This window comes from Sturnira hondurensis, unplaced genomic scaffold (assembly GCF_014824575.4).
Source record: "Sturnira hondurensis isolate 20B ecotype Veracruz unplaced genomic scaffold, ASM1482457v3 Scaffold0009719, whole genome shotgun sequence".
Lineage (NCBI taxonomy): Eukaryota > Metazoa > Chordata > Mammalia > Chiroptera > Phyllostomidae > Sturnira > Sturnira hondurensis.
The window spans coordinates 10,221,443-10,241,280 of NW_028082350.1; the positions used below are offsets into that span (position 1 = coordinate 10,221,443).

The window sequence follows — 19,838 nt, forward strand, 5'->3', positions numbered from 1 at the left end:
AAGCTTTGGACCATGGGAGCCTCCAAACTCAGTGATTCGGTCATAAAAACCACTTCTTGAAATTATTTATCTCTTCCATGTTGAGAAGGAAATAGTGCCGCAATTTAAGTAGCCGCCGTGCAAAATAATACTTGGATTTCACAGGCATTTCCACAGACCAAATGTCTTCCTGTCTTTTCCTTTTCACTATCAAGTTCAGTGAGTTTGGTGTCAAACTGTGGCGTCATCTCTCAAGGCCACGCAGAATCCTTACCACTCTTACTTGCCTAAAATGTAATAATGCCTTAGGGAATGAGATGCCATCAGAATATTACTTATAAATGTGATTGAAACGTTTGTTATTGTTTTCTTAAAATCTGCTGCAGAAATCTGTCCTGAAGAGCAGAGGGAAATATTTCTGATGTTTCCACTGTTTATGCCACTCCAAGTAGTGTTTTCCCAGGGAAGGACCCCATCTGCCTTTGCAGGGCCACACCCTGAACTCCGTGTCACCGGGCAGCCCAGACACTCCAGACATGAAGTCAGAGGGGATGAGGCAAGCTCTTTAATTTTCCATCCAAATCCCAACCCCCTGAGAAACTCAACAGAACCAAGCATTGTGTTTTTGAACCTTCAAGGAGTCTCTCATTCCTGCCAGTCATTTCATTCTTCTTACTTTTTCCTACAAAACAAAAGTGTACTTAGGTCCTTAGGGAGTCATGGAGAAAAAAAATATTGCACATGGTAATAGAATAGAACTTGTCATCGAAGCCCCTGGGAATGTCTGAGAAAGCCCAGAATGTAAGGCTAGTTTTAGACCATGTAGTGACTCGAGCACCTGGCTGAGTGCTGGCGTGTTATGTGGCTGAAATCTGCCTTGGGCTCACTGACAAACTGCACGTAACAGGACTCTGCCGTCATCCCCAAAACTTATTTAGAAGGTTCCTGAAAGGAAGCACATGACGAGTGATTTACCCAAACATTCCAGAACCCCCCAAAACATTACACCGCAGACAGGCACCATCTGAGACGTGAAAAATAACACCAAAGACTTTCACAGACTCCAAATAGACAGAAAGCACGTGCTGGTGGATACGATGCTAAATGCTGCCCAGGCTTCCGCACAGACCGAGCAAAGTGACCAAGAATGTCCTTGGTTCTGCATTGAGCTAAAAGGCGTTAGTAACCCCTACTTCCTCTGGAATCTTAGGAAGGCTATATTTACAGAAAAGGTAGTATTCCCTTGGAGACTTCAGGACTTTACCTACTCTGCCCTCGGCGGTCTGTGCCTCCTCTCTCTCACTGTGATGGAGAGAAGTTGTGATCGGCACATTCACAGACCTGTATTTGACCACTGAAGCAGTATGTATGCCTTGAACGCTGGTGCAGGGATGCACAGTGAATTGAATGACTCGAGGCTTCTCTAGAGTCAATTTGGTTGAGGTCGTTGTCAGGGAAACTGGATTATTAAACTCTCAGGTTGCAAAAAACGGTATTGTGATTGCGCGCTTCCCTGAACTTGACCAAGTAGAGTGGCCTTGTCCATGAGGTAAAGATGAGGCTGCCTTTGCTTCTTCAGATTGTTTTCCAAAGCTAACAAATGGCCTTCGGTCTACTAAATATTCACATTGTCCACCCCCCCCCATATGTATTATTTAATGTGTAGCCCTTTAAATATTAATCATCTTCTTTCTAACAATATGGCATATATTGCTTACATCCGGTCCCATAATGTTTTCATACAGACAAAATGGGCATATTGGAATCTTTCTGAAGTCTTAAGCAAATAGGGCATTTGGCCAGGGCCACACACTGGTGTCTCGGGAGGGGCCCTCTGGTCTGTGTGTGATAGAGAGGACAGCAGGTGGCCTTCTCCCAGTTTGCTTCTCTCACGTCCCAGGGAAGATGGGAGGAAATAAAAGGTCCAGGGTAGATGGCTTTGGGCCTCAGGTGGGCCGTGGGCAAAGTCTCTCGGAGGAGATCAAATATGTTCCATCAAAGGACCCACAGAGGAGACAAAGGTGACACCAGTTGAAAAACACCCCAAATCAGAGTGTAACAGAAAACCAAAGGGAAGGTACTGGAAACACTGTGTTTGCATAAGGGTTGCAGAGACACCTATGATGGGGTCATTCCATTTTTAGTTAAATTCTCGTGGTTGTCCTCCAAGCCAAGATCATCTTTGAGACCTCCAAGTCTCTTCCCCCCTACCTGTGTAAATAATGCCTGGAAAAGCATTCTCAGTGACAGGAGCTAGAACCCTAATTACGCAATCAGAGGGCGTCGTGTGAGATTCCCCCCTCCCTCCAGGGATAACCAGGTTGGGGGAAAGTGCTCTTGTCAGGGAGCCTGCAGATTTGCCCACCTTGTTCTAACTCCCCAAAGGACAAGCCAGAGGACAGTAGCTGGCAGATAATCCATCAATCACTTATGAAATCATACTGTCCTTAGCCAATAATCAGCGATGCTGGTCACGTATTTATTAGTTCAACAAATATTTCATAAGCACCCAGCACATGCACCGTGCTGGTTACCAAGCCTCTGCTCTAGAGATGTTTCCTGGGAGTCGGGAGAGACAGAAGCTGAAGATCACACTGCCGGTGATGCCTTCTGCCCTGATAAAGGCATCCCATGGGTACGGGTGGACCTGTGGGGGGCTGTGGCACGTTTTTTTGTTTGTTTGTTTTTAATCCCTCTAGATAGAAATGACTAGTTATCTACCTTCTTAATTCCCCTGATGGCAGAGTTCAGAGACCACCACCAAAGAGTGAATATGGGCAAAGCTTTATTGGCTTAGGAGGGAGTACGGTTTTCCCCAGAAAGGAAATTCCCAGATGAATTGATACCCGCGCTCCCCTGGTCCTTGGCTGGCTTACCCATGACCACTGTATCTGCTCTACATCTGTTTAACCGCCCCAGACAGGGAGGCTAGGAATACGCCAAGGGCAGCAACTAGGCACTGGCCATACCTGTTTCCCCAGAGAAGAGCGTAAAAAGTGAATTATTAGAAAGCAAGTAAGAAGTATTTAATGAATGAACACAAGCAATGAAAGCCTTTTTCTTACTTAACCAATGGACTGGAACTTTCTCTAAATCATAATGCACTTCCCTCTCTCCTTAAATGCATTTCACTGAAAGTTTTTTCTTGCTAAGTCCTGACTCAAAAGATATCGTATCAGTCCCTGTAGATTACTCAGCCCCAGAATGTTTAGACATAGTATCTGTACTACAGATTATTAGATTCATAGATATCCAGTGTATTTATAACTATGCATACATTATATATAGGCACCACTAAAGGTACACTCCGTACCCTGTGGAAGTTAAGCAAAATTAGAAACTTTTGACGCATGAGATAAAACAAAGAATCTTTACTATTTTTACTTTGTGGTGTTGAGAGTAGAGACATATCATGCGTGCCATTTTATTATTCCTCATTTGTGCTTGCCCTGTTGGAAACAAAAGAAATCCAAACTTTCTTTGCCAGAGTCATGTTAAGTCACCTGCCTGTTTAATGAGTTTCTTTAAATCTCCATAATCTAAACCATAAACTCATTCCAGTACGTGTGGCCTGGGGTGCATTTCAACACTCCGGGAGCACTCCGGGAGCACACTGATGAGGGAAGCGGGAACTGTGACCCCTTTGCACCCTGGCAGTCTTAGTCTGCCCTCAAGATAATTGAGAAATGGCCATTGGTGTGTGGACTGATTAGGAGGCACATAAATCTGTAGATATTAGTAAATCTTCATTCCTCCTGTATTTTTATATTCAAAGTCCATTTCTCCGTAAGTGGGGAGGAAGGTCAGCTAAGAAAGATGGGAATACTGTGGCCTTTTGCTTATCATTTTCAAATGAATGACCAGGTCGTGTTTTCCTCTCCATTTGGGAGCCTGCTTATATTCTCGTCCTTGAGGCACAAAACGTAGTCATCCCGTGAATAAGAGGGAAGAGGTTCAGGGGCCCGAGTGGACACCAGCTCTTCTGTCTTGTATTTGTCAACTTAGATCACACTGAGCTTTTCTAGCAGAGAACAGGTTACAGGCAGTCTAGTACCACAGCTATCTCTTCTGACAAGACAAATTTCAAAGGCACAGCATCTCTTGTGAGCAGTTATCAGTGGCAACTGTCTCCTGGAAACTTGCTTTGGTAACAGCTCAAGAAGCTTGAAGTTCAACATGTTCCATGATATTAATAAACACTGGCAAAGAGCTGGCTGTCACACCTGTAGGAGCAGAACTTCTGATGGACCCAAGAACATCTGGACATGAGGTTGCTCTTTTGTATCAGGCGTCTCAGGTGTAAGATGGAAATTTCTTCTGGTCACTGGCTGAGGCTGCAAGTGCTGGGGCTTAGGATCTGCGCCCTGCCACCTCGGGCCTCTCCCTGCTGCCAGTAAGAGCTGTGGGTGCCTAGTAACTTGCAGAGACCAGGCCCTTGGGGCAAATTTATTTTTTTCTCATGTGCTTTTGCTTGGGAAGTCCCAGATGCAAAGGTCAGCTTCCTCACCGTACTTTTTGCAAAGAGTTCACGCCATCCTACCTGAACTGAGTTCATCCCGGCCTAATGTTAACGGGAACCTGAACAAAACCTTGAGAGAACTGAAGGGAGTGTGTCGGTCTCTCTGGTGGCACCAGGAGATGGATTTCCTTGGACTAAATGCACTTGGTGTATTTCTACTAAGATGACTTTCTAGAGTGACATTTGTTACGTTCGCACTTTTAAAAGGTGAAATATCAATACATTTCATAATGTATCCAGAAATAAAAGCAAAAATGGAAGTTCTAATGTTTTTATCCTGAATCAGTCACGCTGACCCACCTTGCACACCCCCAGAAATGTGCACACACCTCCACACCAACCCCACACATGGGGTGTAGACAATGTCTCCATTAAGCCCAGTGGTTAAGAGTCATACTTCTGAAGTCTACACTGGGATTTTAATCTCATCTTCACCATTTCCTAGATCCAAGGCAAGTTTTCTCATTCCTCTCAGCTCCCCATTTCCCAGTTGCAAAAAGGGCATAATCTTCAGCACACACAAAGTGTTGAAGATTAAATGTGAGCGCCTTAAAAATAGACCCATGAAAAGATGCTTAATGTCACTAGTAGTCAGAGAAATGCACATTGTAACCACAGTGAGATATCACTGCACACCTAGCAGAATGGCCATCATCAATAAACCAACAAACAAGTACTGGCAAGGATGTGGAGAAAAGGGAACCCTCATGCAGTGTTGGTGGGAATGCAGACTGGTGAAGCTACCATGGAAAACAGTATGAAGTTACCTAAAAAAAAATAAGAATAGAGCTACCACATGACTTAGCAATTCCACTTCTGGTATTTATCTGAAGAAATCCAAGACACCAACCTGGGAAGATACGTGCATCCTTATGTCCACTGCAGCATTATTGACAATAGCAAGATACAGATGCAGCCAAAGTGCCCATCAGCAGACAACAGACGAAGCAGAGGTAGTGCATATCCACAGTGAGATATTACGTGGCCGTAAAAGGGCGTGAAATCCTATCCTTTGTGACAACATAGATGGACATAGAGGGTATCACGCTAAGTGAAATACGTCAGACAAAGATAATACCCTATGATTTCACTAACAGGTGGAATCTAAAAAACAAAATCAACAAAACAAAAAGAGAACAAATTGATGGCCAGCAGAGGGCGGGAAGTTTAGGGGGATGGGTGAAAAAGGTGAAAGAGATTAATAAGTACAAATTATCGGGCATAAGAGTAGTCACCGGGACGTAAAGTACAGCCTAGGGAATATAGTCAACGTTATCGTAATAACCGTGTATGGTGGGAGTGGGGCGCTAGACTTCACAGGGTGATCCCTTCATGAGGTGTACAAATGTCTAATCACTGCTTTTACACTGGATATTAATATAATATGTATGTCAACTGTAACCGATAAATTAATTTTTAATAAAACAGTGTTAGTTTAACAGAAGCTCACAGTTGGCCCCAATTATTCTGAGTCAATTACCAACCCAGCGGAATTGGGCACAACTGTTAAATACTGTGTGTGCTGACAATGGTCTCCCTCTTCCCCAACTTTGCATTGTTTTTAATGTCTTCAAAAATACTAAAATGGGCCCTGGCTGGCATAGCTTAGTGGATTGAATGCGGGCCTCAATCAGAGGTACCTGGGTTGCAGGCCAGGTACCCAGTGCGGGGGCATGTGAGAAGCAACCACACATTTGATGTTTCTATTCCTCTCTTTTTCCTTCCCTTCCCCTCTCTCTAAAAATAAATAAAATCTTTTTTAAAAATAAAAATGCTAAAACGATTGAAAAAGTGATCAAATGAACATACCTCCTATACCTCCTGTGTAGACTCAGTAATAATGCTTGACTACATTTGCTATTTTCAAGTAAAAGACAAAGCACTTTATTCCCTAAATACCTGGGCATGAACCTTCTCAAAGCGAGGACTGTCTATCTCTTATACAACCACAGTACCATGAGTACACATAAGAATATGAGCAGTGACTCAATAACACCATCTACTGTCTATACTCAGATTTTCCCAATTACCTCCAAAGTCTCCCTTACAGCCGGATGCCCACTTCCAAGTCCAGGAAGAAAGAATAGCATTTGGTTTGTTGTGCTGTTCAAGTCTCCTTTTCTTTACAGCAGTCTTCATTCCTCTTCCCTCCTCTCTGGAAGGGCGAGGGCAGTTGTCTTGCATGATACCCCCTACACTGGGTGTGTCTGAGCATCCATTTAAGGTGTTCATCTGGGCCTCTTCCCCCAGTGTTTCCTGTAAACCGGAAGCTGTCGAGTCAGTGCCTGGATGAAATTCAGGTTGAATATTTGAGACAAGACCCCTTTGTAAATGAAGTTGTCAGACCACAGTATTTGACAGTTTCCTCTGCTCTTCGTTTTTGGTAAGCCCTTTGCTTTCAGCCGTCCTTTGTCGGTGTCCTCCCTCTTTCATCTGACTCTACAGGTCTGGCGGCAGATGGGCATGTAAATGGTGCCACTGTCTTCCCAGAGTCAAAGATTCAGGGTCAAGTATTAGAGCCATCTTGGACTAAGAGTTCAGGTCTCTACGGAAGCCAGGAGTTGAAACTGTCAGAAACTAGAATGAACTCCAGAGAGTTCTAAGAGGAGGTTCACGTTTTCCCTGTGGGCCCCAACAGTGTTGGGATAGACCAGGGTCCCCCAGCAGCATAAATGAAAGCTATTTAATACTCAGATATCATTAATATTATAGCATTTTATACTGGGGTATAAAAGACTGGAAAAAAGGTAAATGTAGTTTACAAATATTAGAGAAAGTGAATCTGACCTTGAGTAGCTCATTTGGGAAACAGAAAAGAAATTATAAATCCCATATATGATCCCAGGTCTTTGTTCCCACGGGGTTTGCATGATTAATGAATCAGGACTCACTGTTATGGTCAATAACTCATTTATACTAATGGTGCTTGTCAACATACAGCTTATCCCACTATTATGCACACATAGTTTCCAAGGTGGGGAAAAAAACAGCTTAGGTCTGGAGCTCCAACAACGTAGTCCCATCTATTATTCAGATATAAAAATTATAGAAAATATTTCTAAGTGGTGTGAGAATTGCAAAACTTTCTTGAAACTGAAAGAGAAACTGCAGTTGTTCCGCTGTCCTTCAGAGTCAAAGGCATGCACCTCTCCAGTGACTAACGGTGCCCGTCCCTCCAGCTGTCTGCATCACTATCCCAGCCGGAAAGGGCATCAGCTGATGTTCCCGTGCGGGATATTAAAAGAGCTTTCTCATCTCACTGCTCCCTTGCTGTTGTCTCCTTCCTTCAGTCGCACATGACCAAGCCTGGCTACTTCCTGAGCCGCCAGGGAGTACACAGCCTGGTTACGGAATGTGCTGTGGTGAATCAGCAGGGAGGGACCCCCACATTCCTCACTTATCCGCACAACTCCTCCGACCCCCCCCCCGGAGATAAGAGCACACATGGGGTGACCCCAACTATTTTGTGTTAGTGATATTGTCTATGACCTGGTAATAGAGCAGAACAGTTCAGTTCATTTTCTCTATCGATGTTTATTAAGGGCCTACTGTGTGCAGAAACCTGGGTGACCAATGTGTCCTGGTTTTCCCAGGACTATTTAGTAGTAGTTCTGAAAATTTGATGTCCTGAAATCCCCTACATCCCAGACAAACTGAGATGACTGGTCCCCTGACCCGTAGTAACCAGTGAGACAAATCTTTGCACCAAGGAGCGTGCAATCTAAGAGTGGATCAGAAAAGTAAGCCAGTTGTAAGTTCAGGCTGATCAGTACTTGGAACCATGAACAGGGCGCTGTGGAGCACAGCCATGGAATCTAACTCTAACATGGGGATGGAGAACACACCTTAAAAGAAACAATACTTGAGTTTGAGCTAAAGAACCAGCAGCACCGCATACACAGTTAGTCTGAGAGCGTTAAGAGAGAGATACCTGTGGGACATCGCACCATCCTATTCTTTCTCTGTGTCTCAGAAAATACGTATTTGATTCACAGTTCCACAGCATAAATGTGGACATTGAGTGAAGTAATGATCAGAAAAGGGATGCTGGTTCTTGGTATACTTTATGGTGGGACAGAACCCACCTCACAGCAAGTCAGTCCTCAGGCCGGTGAGAGTTTGCTGAGTGAGCTCTGAGTATGTACCGCCTGATTCTCTCCCTGGGGTTTGTGTCTGAAAATGAGTGACCTAGAGGCGGCAGCCTGGGCTGGAGACTAAGGACGCTGAAGCTGAATGAATCAAATGTGGGAGATCTTATTTCTGACCTATTTAATTTTGCAAAAAAAAATCAAACTTACCAAAAAATGATTTTAAAAATATATACCTTCATCTGTGTTCACTAATTATTAAAAATTCACCACATGTGCTCTTTTTCTTTCTCTATACACCTATGTATTGATTTTTGTTACTATTATTAAACCATTCTAGTTGCAAGTTATGGAAATCATCACCCTTTCATTCTGAATACTTAAGCATGTATCTCTTGAGGAGACGACGTTCTTCTACATTACCGCAGTACCATTTCGTATTCAGGAAACCCCATACTAATTCAATAGTATTCACAGAAGTTATTATTCAGATTCTCCAACTATCTCAATAATGTCCTGTACGGAGAGTATTGTATGATCTAGTGCCCAATCCAGAACCTGTGCTGCATCTGGGCACCCTAACCTCTTACCATCCTTAGTCCTGAAGGACTTCTCAGCCTTACTTTGTCTTTTATGACTGGCATTTGGAGGAGTGTGGCCAGTTGTTTTGCAGAAGGTGCCTCAGTTTAGGTTTGTCTGGTGGGTTCCTGTTGGATTCAGATGTGAATTTGGGCTGCAGAAGCCACGTGTCCTTGTCACATTGCATCGGGAGGTGCACAATATCAGTTTGTCCTGTTCGTGTGATCTCTTGGGCAAGGGAGGGGGGCTGCCAATTTTTGCACTGTCCGATGACCAGTTTTCCCTGAATAATCTGTGGGGGGATGCTTTGGAATTGTGTGAAAATCCTGTTCTCCGCCGCACTTTTTACCCAACACTTGTCATATCTGCCCTAGTTTGCTAGGGCTCCTGCAGCAAAGAACCACCAATTGGGCGCCTTCCAACAACAGAAAATTCAATATCTCACAGCCTGAAGGCCAGACATCTGAGAGCCACGTGTCAGCAGGGCTGCTTCCCCCGGAGACGGTGGGAGGAATCGGCTCCGAGCCTCTCCCAGCTCCTGGAGGTTTGCTGACAGTCTTTGGAGAACCTTGGCTTGTAGGTGCATCACCCCATCTCTGCCTTCATCTTTATACAGGCTTCCCCCTTTGTGTCTCTCCTGCGCCCATTTTCCCCTTTCTCTAAGAACACATTCATATGGGATCAGGGCCCACCCTAATGACCCCGTTTTAACTCCATCATCTCAATGACCCCATTTCCAAGTGAGGTGACAGTCACAGGTACTGGTGGCTGCGACTCCAGTGTCTTCTGGGGAGCACACAATTCAACTCACAACAGCATCTATTGATCACACTTGCGGGGGTCAGTTATGATTATGGTGGTTGCGGAATGGTGATCTTTCTAACGATCTTCCTTTTGACATCGATCAGCTGGTATTTGGGAGATTGGGTTTTTTGTAACTGATAAACAGAATGTACGTCCATCCATGGCTGGATAGGAATGGCATTTATTGTTAAAAAAAGAATTACATAACTACATGCTCACACATCTGTACCTGGAGAGGTGAGCAGAAAAGGACAGCCTCTTTGTGCAAACTTTCTAACCCCGTCCGATTGGCTGGAAGGAGAAGTGGATGGGGGAGTCAAAGAGTATGGATTTCAAGCTACATGAAACATTTCCTGTGTGTAAGCTACTTCTTGGAATGTCTTTACTTGTGGATATTTTCATGCTCTGGGACAAAAGTACAACAGCACACTCTTCACAAATAGGCCCCAGGTTCTCTGAGTCAGCACCCGGCCCCCTTCAGCCCTTTGTTGGAGGCCAGCACTGAGAATGACATCTGTCATTCTCAGCATCACAGTGACCCAGGGGCCACAAGCGTAATCCTGGAACTACTGAGAAGCATAACTGGAGCCAAAATAAAATGTTGAGTCTTTCATTTCTTTGTGCTCACTCTTGAACCTGACCAAAGGATCCTTGGAATCTTTTTCTCCAGTCTGTACTCCATCCACAACAAACAGAATACTTCGCATCCAAAGGCTGTTGATCTCAAATGTACAATGATGCCCTTAGATCTCAGGGAGTCTCCCTCTTAGGATTGGCTAGGATGTGCTGTATAGAGTTGCTAGGAATGGCCCAACAGAGCCCCCCAGACTGGGTGGCGTACCCTGCAGAGCTGACGGTCTCACAGTTCTGGAAGTTCAAAGTGTCGGGCAGGGTGGGTTCCTTCTGAAGACTGAGAAGAATCTTTTCCAGGCCTTTTCCCTGGGCTTGTAAGCAGCTGTCTTCTTCCTAATCTCCTCATGCCATCTTCCCTTTAGGCTTACCTCTGGGTCTGAATTTCTCCTTTTGTAAGAACACTAGTCATTTCTATCCAGGGCGCCCCGTTGGCCTCACGTTAAGCTTCCTTACCTCTGTGAAGATCGTATCTCCACATTCTGAGGTACTGAGGGACTTCGGCATAGGAATCTGGGGGGCATAATTCAACCTGTAGCAAGCGCATTTCAAATGTCCATCAACTTCCCCACTATTCGTAAAGGTAGCACAGGAAGTCAAGGTTGTGACTGCATGAACCTAGATGTTAATTACGGACCAACATGGTATAGAATTTCTCTCCCTACCCTTTCCCCAGGGGCACAGTCTGTGCTGAGCCTCAAACTACCCATGATGGCATTACTAAGCTTCTCCTGGCCGTCCATCCAGAAGGCTGTGGATTTTACACTCACCCGTATTTGAAATGACTAGAGATTTGTACATGGGTTTAGGTTGCTGTTCACCATCCAAGTGCATGCTACATGGGCCTGTCAATTAGTCAGGAGCAGGTTAGCAGCAGCTGAATTATGACAATATGTGTTTCTTGCAGAAACAAGTAGGCCATTGGGAAAGGCATTTTGTCTCTCGGTACATTTTTGGGTGCCCTTATCCAACATCTAGGCAGATGAATTCTAAAGACTTTGCTTGGGGTGCTTGCTGTACCGTGCCCCTATTTCTCCCAGTTGGGGAGAGACCCGAAGCCAGTTGAGATGCTTCACGAGTGTTTAATTCAAAGCAGAGAACAGATGGAAATCAGAAAGCCAACTACCTGGGCCCTATCCACCAGAAGCTGGAGGAAGACTGAGGGAGGAGGGAGCAAGGTTTCCCTGGCCTTAAATCCTGTGTCTCTCTTAAAACTGAGACAGAGTTTGCACTAGCCCTATCCTGGGTTCTGTAAGCTTCACCTGCATGGTGTCCTCGGGTAGACAAGGGCGGCATTTAGGGAAAATGGTCACTGTTTTCCCTTGCTTTCCCGATCAGGTCACAGACATAAAAGAGAAACTGAAGCTCTCGAAGAAGGTCTGGTCGGCGTTGCCCTACACCATCTGCAAGGACGACAGCGTGACGGCGGGCACGTCCAATGAGGAGGAGTGCTGGAACGGGCACAGCAAAGCCAGGTGAGGGGCGCCGTGCGGTTGCTGCGGGCTGGGCTCTGCGCACCCAGCTCTGGGAGCTGCGCACCCCTGGCACGGCTCTGCGGGCCTGTTTATGCAAAAAGCAATGGAGGGTGGAGGGGACCAGCCGTCACTCAGCGACAGCTGTTCAGAGTGACAGGTGTGATGGGCACCTGGGAGCACTTACTCTCAAGGTGCCATTAAGCGTGGAGTCCTTGTTCCGAATGCCTTGCCTCGGGGTAATGATGGAGGCGAGCAGACAGATGCCAGGTTACGGATATCCCGAGACCACGAAGAGCCTTTTATGTTCACTTAATGACTTCAGATAGCGGAGCTATTTTTATCCATAGTTCAATTTGCACAGCTCGCTGTTTAGGGTTTTTTTTTTCCCCATCACAAGTTAAACAGGAAGTGACAATTCAACTGTAATTTTTTCACCCTTGGAGAAAGGAAATTTTTGAAATGCTCTTTGAGGGGTAAGGGTAAAACAAAGTGACAGAGGAATACAGGAAAGGGTTCCCATAGGGCCTGTGTCTTGGAAAGTTCCATTGGAATCTCCTTTTGGGAGAGGGCTCTGTTTTCACCCCACTGCCTGATGCCACTGCTGCTTGATATGCAATTTCTGAATTTCTTGCTTCAGCCCAGGAAAGGGTTTGGCCTGAGTTTTCATAGTGGAGAAGTTGGACACAGGAATGGCTGGGAGTTGGCAAGCAGGGCAGGACACCCGGAGAGGGGCCTGCCCGAACCCTCCCCAGCGGGGCTGCAGGTGGGTAGAGCAGCTGGTAAATTGGCCTCAAGGAGTCTTTGGGGATTAACCAGCAGGTGGAGAGGCTAAGGTTTTTTTTTGGGGGGGGGGGAGGCGGGTCCTGTTCTGGAGGCTCGCTGGGCAGTTTCAAGTATACGAAGCAGCTGTGATCAAAAGGCAATGAGAAGATGCGTGGATGTTCATTTCAGAAGAATCTTCAGAAGGTAAGCAGGGGTGCAAGTGAGGTGCTCATTAGGTGTTTTTTCTTACGTCGCAGGGCTGCATGTTGAGCATCTACTGGCAATCATATCAGTAGCTGCACTAGGGAACGCTTCGGAAAATGAAAACTAGATAGCTCGGGAAAAAGCCATAATCTTTCAAACAGCCCCCAAAATACCAATATCCAAATCTTCGATGATGAGGTACAGAAAGATGTTCACATTACCAGCAACACGCCCCTCAAAAATGCCTGGTCATTTACCAACATCCACCCTTTTCAGACGGAGACCATGGCCAGCAAATTCAGCTGGGACTTAACAGCCTCTCACGTGTCTGTGCCCAATGACTGTACAGAAAGACACTGTAAAGGATGACCAGATGGCCTAATGAATGAAGTGGCTGATTTTTCGAGCTGCTCTGTTGCCCATCTGTGTTTACCTTTCCGCCTTGGCTAAATGAAGGCTGTGTTTTGAATTACATTCCCATGGATGGTCACACAGGTTGGCTAATAGTGGTGCTTATGCGATTTCTTACAAAAAAGAAATACCAAAAAAAAAAAGGTTGCAAATGTGGATTGGGAAGGGGACTACATTCCATGGAGAAAGTGAAGAGGGAAGATAAAGGCCATGGAAGTTAGAGCTAGAGGGGCCTGGGACAGTTCGGCCAAGTCCCTCATTGTGTCCATCAGGAGTGCAGACAAGGTCACTGAGCAGTCCAAAGTTATCCAGCTAATGGGGGTGGGGGGACCGCAGAAATCTCCCAAATCTGAGCTTGATATTCTTTTCCCTTGTATATCCTGCCTCTGAAACACATGACCATTAAATACAGCCCTCCTCAGGTTAGGAGAGCAAAAGAAACAGACCCGTAGCTCTGTAAAAGGTGCAGTGACTCTGCATTCGTTTGTTACGTCCATCATTCCATCAGCAATACCCTTCAGCACTCCCTCTGTCCCCACCCCGGGCAAGGCTGGGAGAATTCAAGGCTATATAACATGGCAGTGTTGTCTGTCAACACATGAAAAGGCACAGCGGCTGGAGAGGGGACTTTGGACTTTGGAACTCCAAGTGCCACACTGTGGAACTGAAGGTTTGGGAAAGGACCCCACCGGGGAGAAGCTCCTGGGACAGAACTCAGGGGCCAGATTTGAATTTTTTCTGAGGTCCCCAGGAGGCCACTGGAGGATTTTATGCAGGTGAGGCAATCATCAAATCTCATGCAATAAAATCATTTGTAGGAATATTCCAGCCTTTAACCCAGTACATTATTTAAAATATTATTATAATAAACATAACAATAAGTATATTATTAAAAAGATGATGCTGTCAAATGTTTGTGACTCAAATTATATTCCCACTGAAAAAATTATAATTTCATGGCTTTTTAAAATTCTCCTACAGCAATGGAATGTTAATATTATAACTTTATATTTAATGACATAATAAGTAGATAACCAGTAAAGATTCGATTAATTAAATTTAATTGAAGGTTTCTTCTCGTTCAAATATTAAGTGATCTTGAGAGCTGTTCATTTAATGAAATTTTACTGAACTGTTTTGTAAGTTGGAAAAGCCAGTTGTAATGCAGATAATCATCTATTGTTTCCTACTTTTGAAGTATGGGTTTTCAGAAAACAGGCATTTAAAAATACTTGTTAAAAAAAAGAAAGAAAATGTATTCTTATTATCCATCCAAAATGAAAGAACCAGAAATTTTTTTAGTCTATCAACAAGCATGAATGGATTCGGAATGTAGATGCTTACTAGCATTGGTAAAGATTGTCGCGGTCTGGTGTTTTCTCACGCGAGCCTTCGGGGTGAGGCCCCTGCTTCCCCAGCATCTCTCCCCCTCTTTGTGTTTTGTCCAGTGGGTTCCTTCAGCCACACTCTTCAGTCCACAGCCACCCCTGCAGCCCTTTTATCAATCTAAGTATTTGATCAGGCTTGTCTTCCATCCCCCCTATTTCTCCTGATTATTTCCTGAACACTTACTTCTCCATGGCTCTTTGCATACTTCCTTGATTCGGTTTTCAAAAGCAAAATCACCCCTACAGTGGATATGTCCACTTAGCCCAGCCATTATCTTATTTTCCCAAGTAACTGTTATTAAGTGAATGGCACCATTGAAATTAATGACTTGAAATGGAGAGAGCAGGAGACACACCAATGTGGCTGCTATGTCTGTGTAGAGATAATGGTCGAGGGTGTGTGTGCACTGCCTCCCCCAGAATCGGAACCCACCTCTGTCCCCTGGCCCCCACCCTCACCCATCGCTGGGAGAGCTTACTCTGCTTTAACAGCTGACAGGTCTGGATACAGGAGGTGGGGCACAGGAGGACCTTTCTGATGGGAAGAGAGCGCAGGTGCCCGTGCCCTGTCAACACTGAGATCTCCATTCCGACCACAGCAGGTGGTCAGGAGGGCCCCTTCCCTGATCCCCCTTGCCTTTGCAACCTGTTGGAACGATCTGAAAACCAGTGCAGTAGCATCCCTAAAAATAGGGAGTAAACTTTAAAACAGTGCTTCTCAAACATGAATGTGCAGGCTCAGTGCCTGAGCATCTTGTTAGAAATGAAGGTTCTGATTCAGGAAGTCCAGGGTAGGGCCTGGTTGACTGCATTTCCAACCAGCTTCCAGAAGATGCAGCTGCGGCTGATCTGGGCGCCACATTCTGACCTCCAAGGCCCTAAAGGTGGAATTGGCCAGACTCAGCCCGTACAACACCAGACGCCCAATGGAGCCCCCTTATACTGACGGGAGGATTCATTTTTTTAAATCTGAAATTCAGCTAACTGGGAGTCCTCTATTTTTATCTGGCAACTGTACTCTAAGCTCCTATTCATATGAAAGAAATCCCCCTTTTTATTCCTCAGACAGCAGGTTACAATTTATTGTTTTCTCTTTGTCTTCATGGACGCCCTTGATGTTCTCTTTAATGGGGCTTTGCTCATATTAAAAACAATGGCACCTGGGCCCAGGAAGTCACCCGGCTCAGTTATACGGTCACCCACTAAGGAGAGCTGGAACACAGGCCGGGTTGAAATCATCGCGTGTGCATCAAGAGAGAATTGTAAGTTGAAAATACAGCACAGCCTTCATAATTGCAAGAGACTGTCCCCAAAAACCTCTGGTCTCAGCGGCTACTTTGAATACCTGGCAGTTCAGTGCCTGATTCAATTAGAGGCTTAGTCAGCTCAGGCCACTAGAACAATCATACTGTAGACTGGATGGCTGAAACAGAAATTTATCTCTCACAGGCTAGAAGTCCAAGATCAAGGTGCCAGCAGGGGTGGGTTCTGGGGAGAGCTCGCTTTCTGGCTTGTGGATGCTGCTTTCTCGCTGCATCCTCACATGACAGAGACAGGAACTCTGATCTTTTTCTAAGAGCGCCGATTCCCATCATGGGGGCCACACCCTCACAACCTTATCACAAACCTAATGACCTCCCAGAGGCCCCACCTCCAAATCCATCACCGCAGGAGTGGGGCCTCAACATGTGGTTCTTGGGGTGGGGAGCACACAATTTTAGTCCATACTAGTTAGTGCAGAGAGTTACATCCTACGTTCCCACAATAGCTAAGAAAGAATTTTCTTTAGAATTCATGGCAGCGTCTATTACCCAAGAAAGGCAGCCTGGGATGTATCTTCAGTGACTAGTGAGAAAGTACATTTTCAGGGGTAACTTCCACTCCTCCCCTTCCTCACTTAGCTAAGCAACGTTTTAGGATGAAACAGGAGAAGGCGCGCCAGCCCTCTGACTCAACTCAGACAAATAGGAATGGAAAGGAAGCTAGTAAGTAAGGGAAGAAAATCAATAATAATCTAGAAGGCCAAAGGGAAAAAAATTAAAGAGTTGAGGTGCAGGCTGCAAATCTAGGCTCCCTCAAGTTCCCCAGGTGAGCCTGGAGAGCCTGGGAGGGTATTTGCAGTCATCCGTCATCCCTGAGAAGGTGCCCTGGGCCGCCCGATAGCCAGAATGAGCTGCCTGTACAAAAGCTAGAAAAGAATGATTAGACAGAGGCAGGAAAGCGTAGGCTCAGGAAGAAATAAAACTTTTATATGGTTAACATATACAGGTCAGAACTTTGTCAGGCAGAAGCAAAAGAAAAAAAAATAAGGCCCTCGTGTTCATATAAGCTCGTCTTTTCTGCTTGTATAGAGGCAGATTCTTGCTCTTTGAGGAGGCAGCCGCGTCAGATCGCATCATCTGTATCTTCCTTGAGGATTGTTTTCTCTTCAGGGGGATGCTTTTTTTGTGCATTCATAGAGTTAGAAAGGAAAGGGGGGTGGGAGATGGTAAGAGGGGGCAGGAAGAACATGGGTGGAGGCCAGTCTGAGAGGCAGGTCTCGACAGCATGTGGGTTCCGTGGTAGAACATATGTATTACAGCGTCCTCCAGTTTCTTGAGTTAGGTATTTTCAGACTTCTCCTTCTCTGCATAAAATTGGCAAAACAACTTTCCACTTTTGCCTCTTGTAAGCCAGTGTGTAGCCATCACCGTGTCCATTCTTTAAAACACCTCCTGGGGGGAGGTGATCAAAGATTCTGGATAAGGGGTAGGGATTAATTGGATCCTTCGGAGAGAGTTTGTGTAGGGAGTGTCTGTTGTCTTTTAGGGCACCTGATCTTCACAGAAATAGCTGCCACTCCAAGGAAATCCTACCTGTAGCCAGGAGGGAAATACAGTAAATTGTCAGAAATTGGAAAATTAGAAAGAAAAAAAATCTAGAAAATAGGTTAGTCACTGTCACCAGCCACTGAAGGGAATGACTAAGCAAAGAAAACAGCAAGTCATGACTGGGTAAACTTGAGCAGATGGAGAAGGGCGAAATGATGCATGGGGATGAAAAATCTGACAAGGACAGTGACTCCCCAGATCTGGTAGGACAATATTGTCTTAGTCTGATTGCAAAATATGTCCCAAAGCAGCCTAGCTGCGTGCTACAGGGTTGAAAAATCCTCGATGCATCTCCAGCCAGGAAACACCTCGGGAAGGTGGGAAATCAGTCTAGAGATAGAACTAGCAGCTGTCAAGCCTGGCATTCCCAAACATGCACTTCTCTTCCGTGGCACCCTTGGGAGGGAAGACACCATGAGGAGGGCTGACTACCCTGGGGGACAGGGACCCTGTGTGCACCTCCCCAAAACAGTGAAAAATGTGGCTACCCATGGTAGGAAAGAAGCCCACTGCCATGGGCCACTCACAGCCCTGAAACCTGGTTCCCGGGTCTTATTTCACATCCACACTGTAGTTTGCCGACTCCAGTTCTATCAAGAAAGAATGGGCTCAAGAGCTCCTGCCAGTGCGTTAAGAGGCCCAGTCAAACAAAAGTAGCTTCTTCTCCCCACCACCACCAACAAACTGTGTGCCCTCCGAGAGTCCCCAAACCATGTTCCGCCACACAGTCTTCAGTCCAAGGAAAGCCAAAAGAAATCATTCCTCTGTGCATGAATTTACGCAAAGTCTGCTGCTGTCAGTCAGTCCTGAGAAACAAACTCAGCATTTGAGGGAGCTGTGTGAACAACTGAATCCTCACACTAATGCATTAGAATTGCATAGTATGTTATCTTTTTCAAGCATTTTGATGTGCTTTTACTCAAAATGGAAGCTTAGGAAACAAATAATGTGCTGTTTCATGTACATACGAGTATATGAAATGAGTGTGTGAAGATTGTGTTGCGGGGTATCAGGCATGTTGCTGGTGTCCTGGGTCAGTTTCCGTGCCTTTGACCGTTCCACAGTGACTCACCTCTCTGAAGCGCCCAATGCCACGGACAGCCCTCACTGAGCAGTCTCCAAGAATTTATAGAGTCCCTTAAAGCATGAAGTTGCAGCATGCTTTGAATGATTCCACTTCCTAGTAAGGAAAAATGGAATCTATACTAAGGAAAAAAGGAATCTATATTAAGAATGCTAGAAGGTTATACTTAAAACTGATGTTTTTAAATTGTGGCAAAATATATATAACTTAAAACTGACTAGTTTTGTCATTGTCAAGTGTACATTAAGCCCATTCACCCATTGCACACCATCAACACCATCCATCCAATGAACTTTTTCATCTTCCTGAACTGAAACTCACCATCCATTCAACGCCACTCCCATCCTCCCTCCCAGTCCTTGGCAACCAGCATTCTACTGTCTGTCTTTATGAATTTGATTATTGCAGGTACCTCACAGAAGCAGAATCATATAGTAATTGTCCTTTCATGACAGGCTCATTTCACTTAGCATGCTATCTTTAAGGCTCACCCATGCAGTAGCATGTGCCGGAATTTCCTTCCTTTGTGAAGCGGAGCATACCGTCTGTGTATATCACATTTGGTTTCTCCATTCATTCATCAGTGCACACTTGGGTTGCTTTGGCCTTCTGGCTACCATGAGTAAAGCTGCTATGAACATGGGTGTGCAAATATCTGATCAAGGACTTGCTTTCGATTCTTTTGGAGTGATAATTCCAGAAGTGGAGTTGCTGGATCACATGGTAACTTCCTGTTTTCATTTTTTGAACTCCGTACTGTTTTCCATGGCACCTGCACCATTTTACATCCCCTCTAGCAATATACAAAGACTTCCAACTTTTCCGGTTCTGTCAGTTTCAAGAGTATCGATGGATGGCATTGCCGTTGGTTAGGAACGCCTGCTGCAAGGCCCTATCACACGTCACTCACAGCAAGTTCCACAGACATTTCCCCCGCCAGGACCCAAATTTATAGCTGAGTTCCCTCTTGTGGTTCTTATTATGATCACTGCCCTTTAGCAAGAAACCACTAGGGAGGGAACTTTGAGGAACAAAATTTATTGCT

At 45.3% G+C, this 19,838-nt stretch overlaps 1 protein-coding gene across 1 annotated transcript in view; it reads left to right on the forward strand.

Moving 5' to 3' along the window:
- Positions 1-19,838, forward strand: part of GPC6 (glypican 6) — a 1,021,374-nt gene that overhangs the window by 986,310 nt on the left and 15,226 nt on the right. The window contains exon 7 of the mRNA XM_037057550.1: positions 11,938-12,074. Coding sequence (XP_036913445.1) covers positions 11,938-12,074 — 137 coding nt within the window. The remainder of the gene's footprint in view (positions 1-11,937; positions 12,075-19,838) is intronic.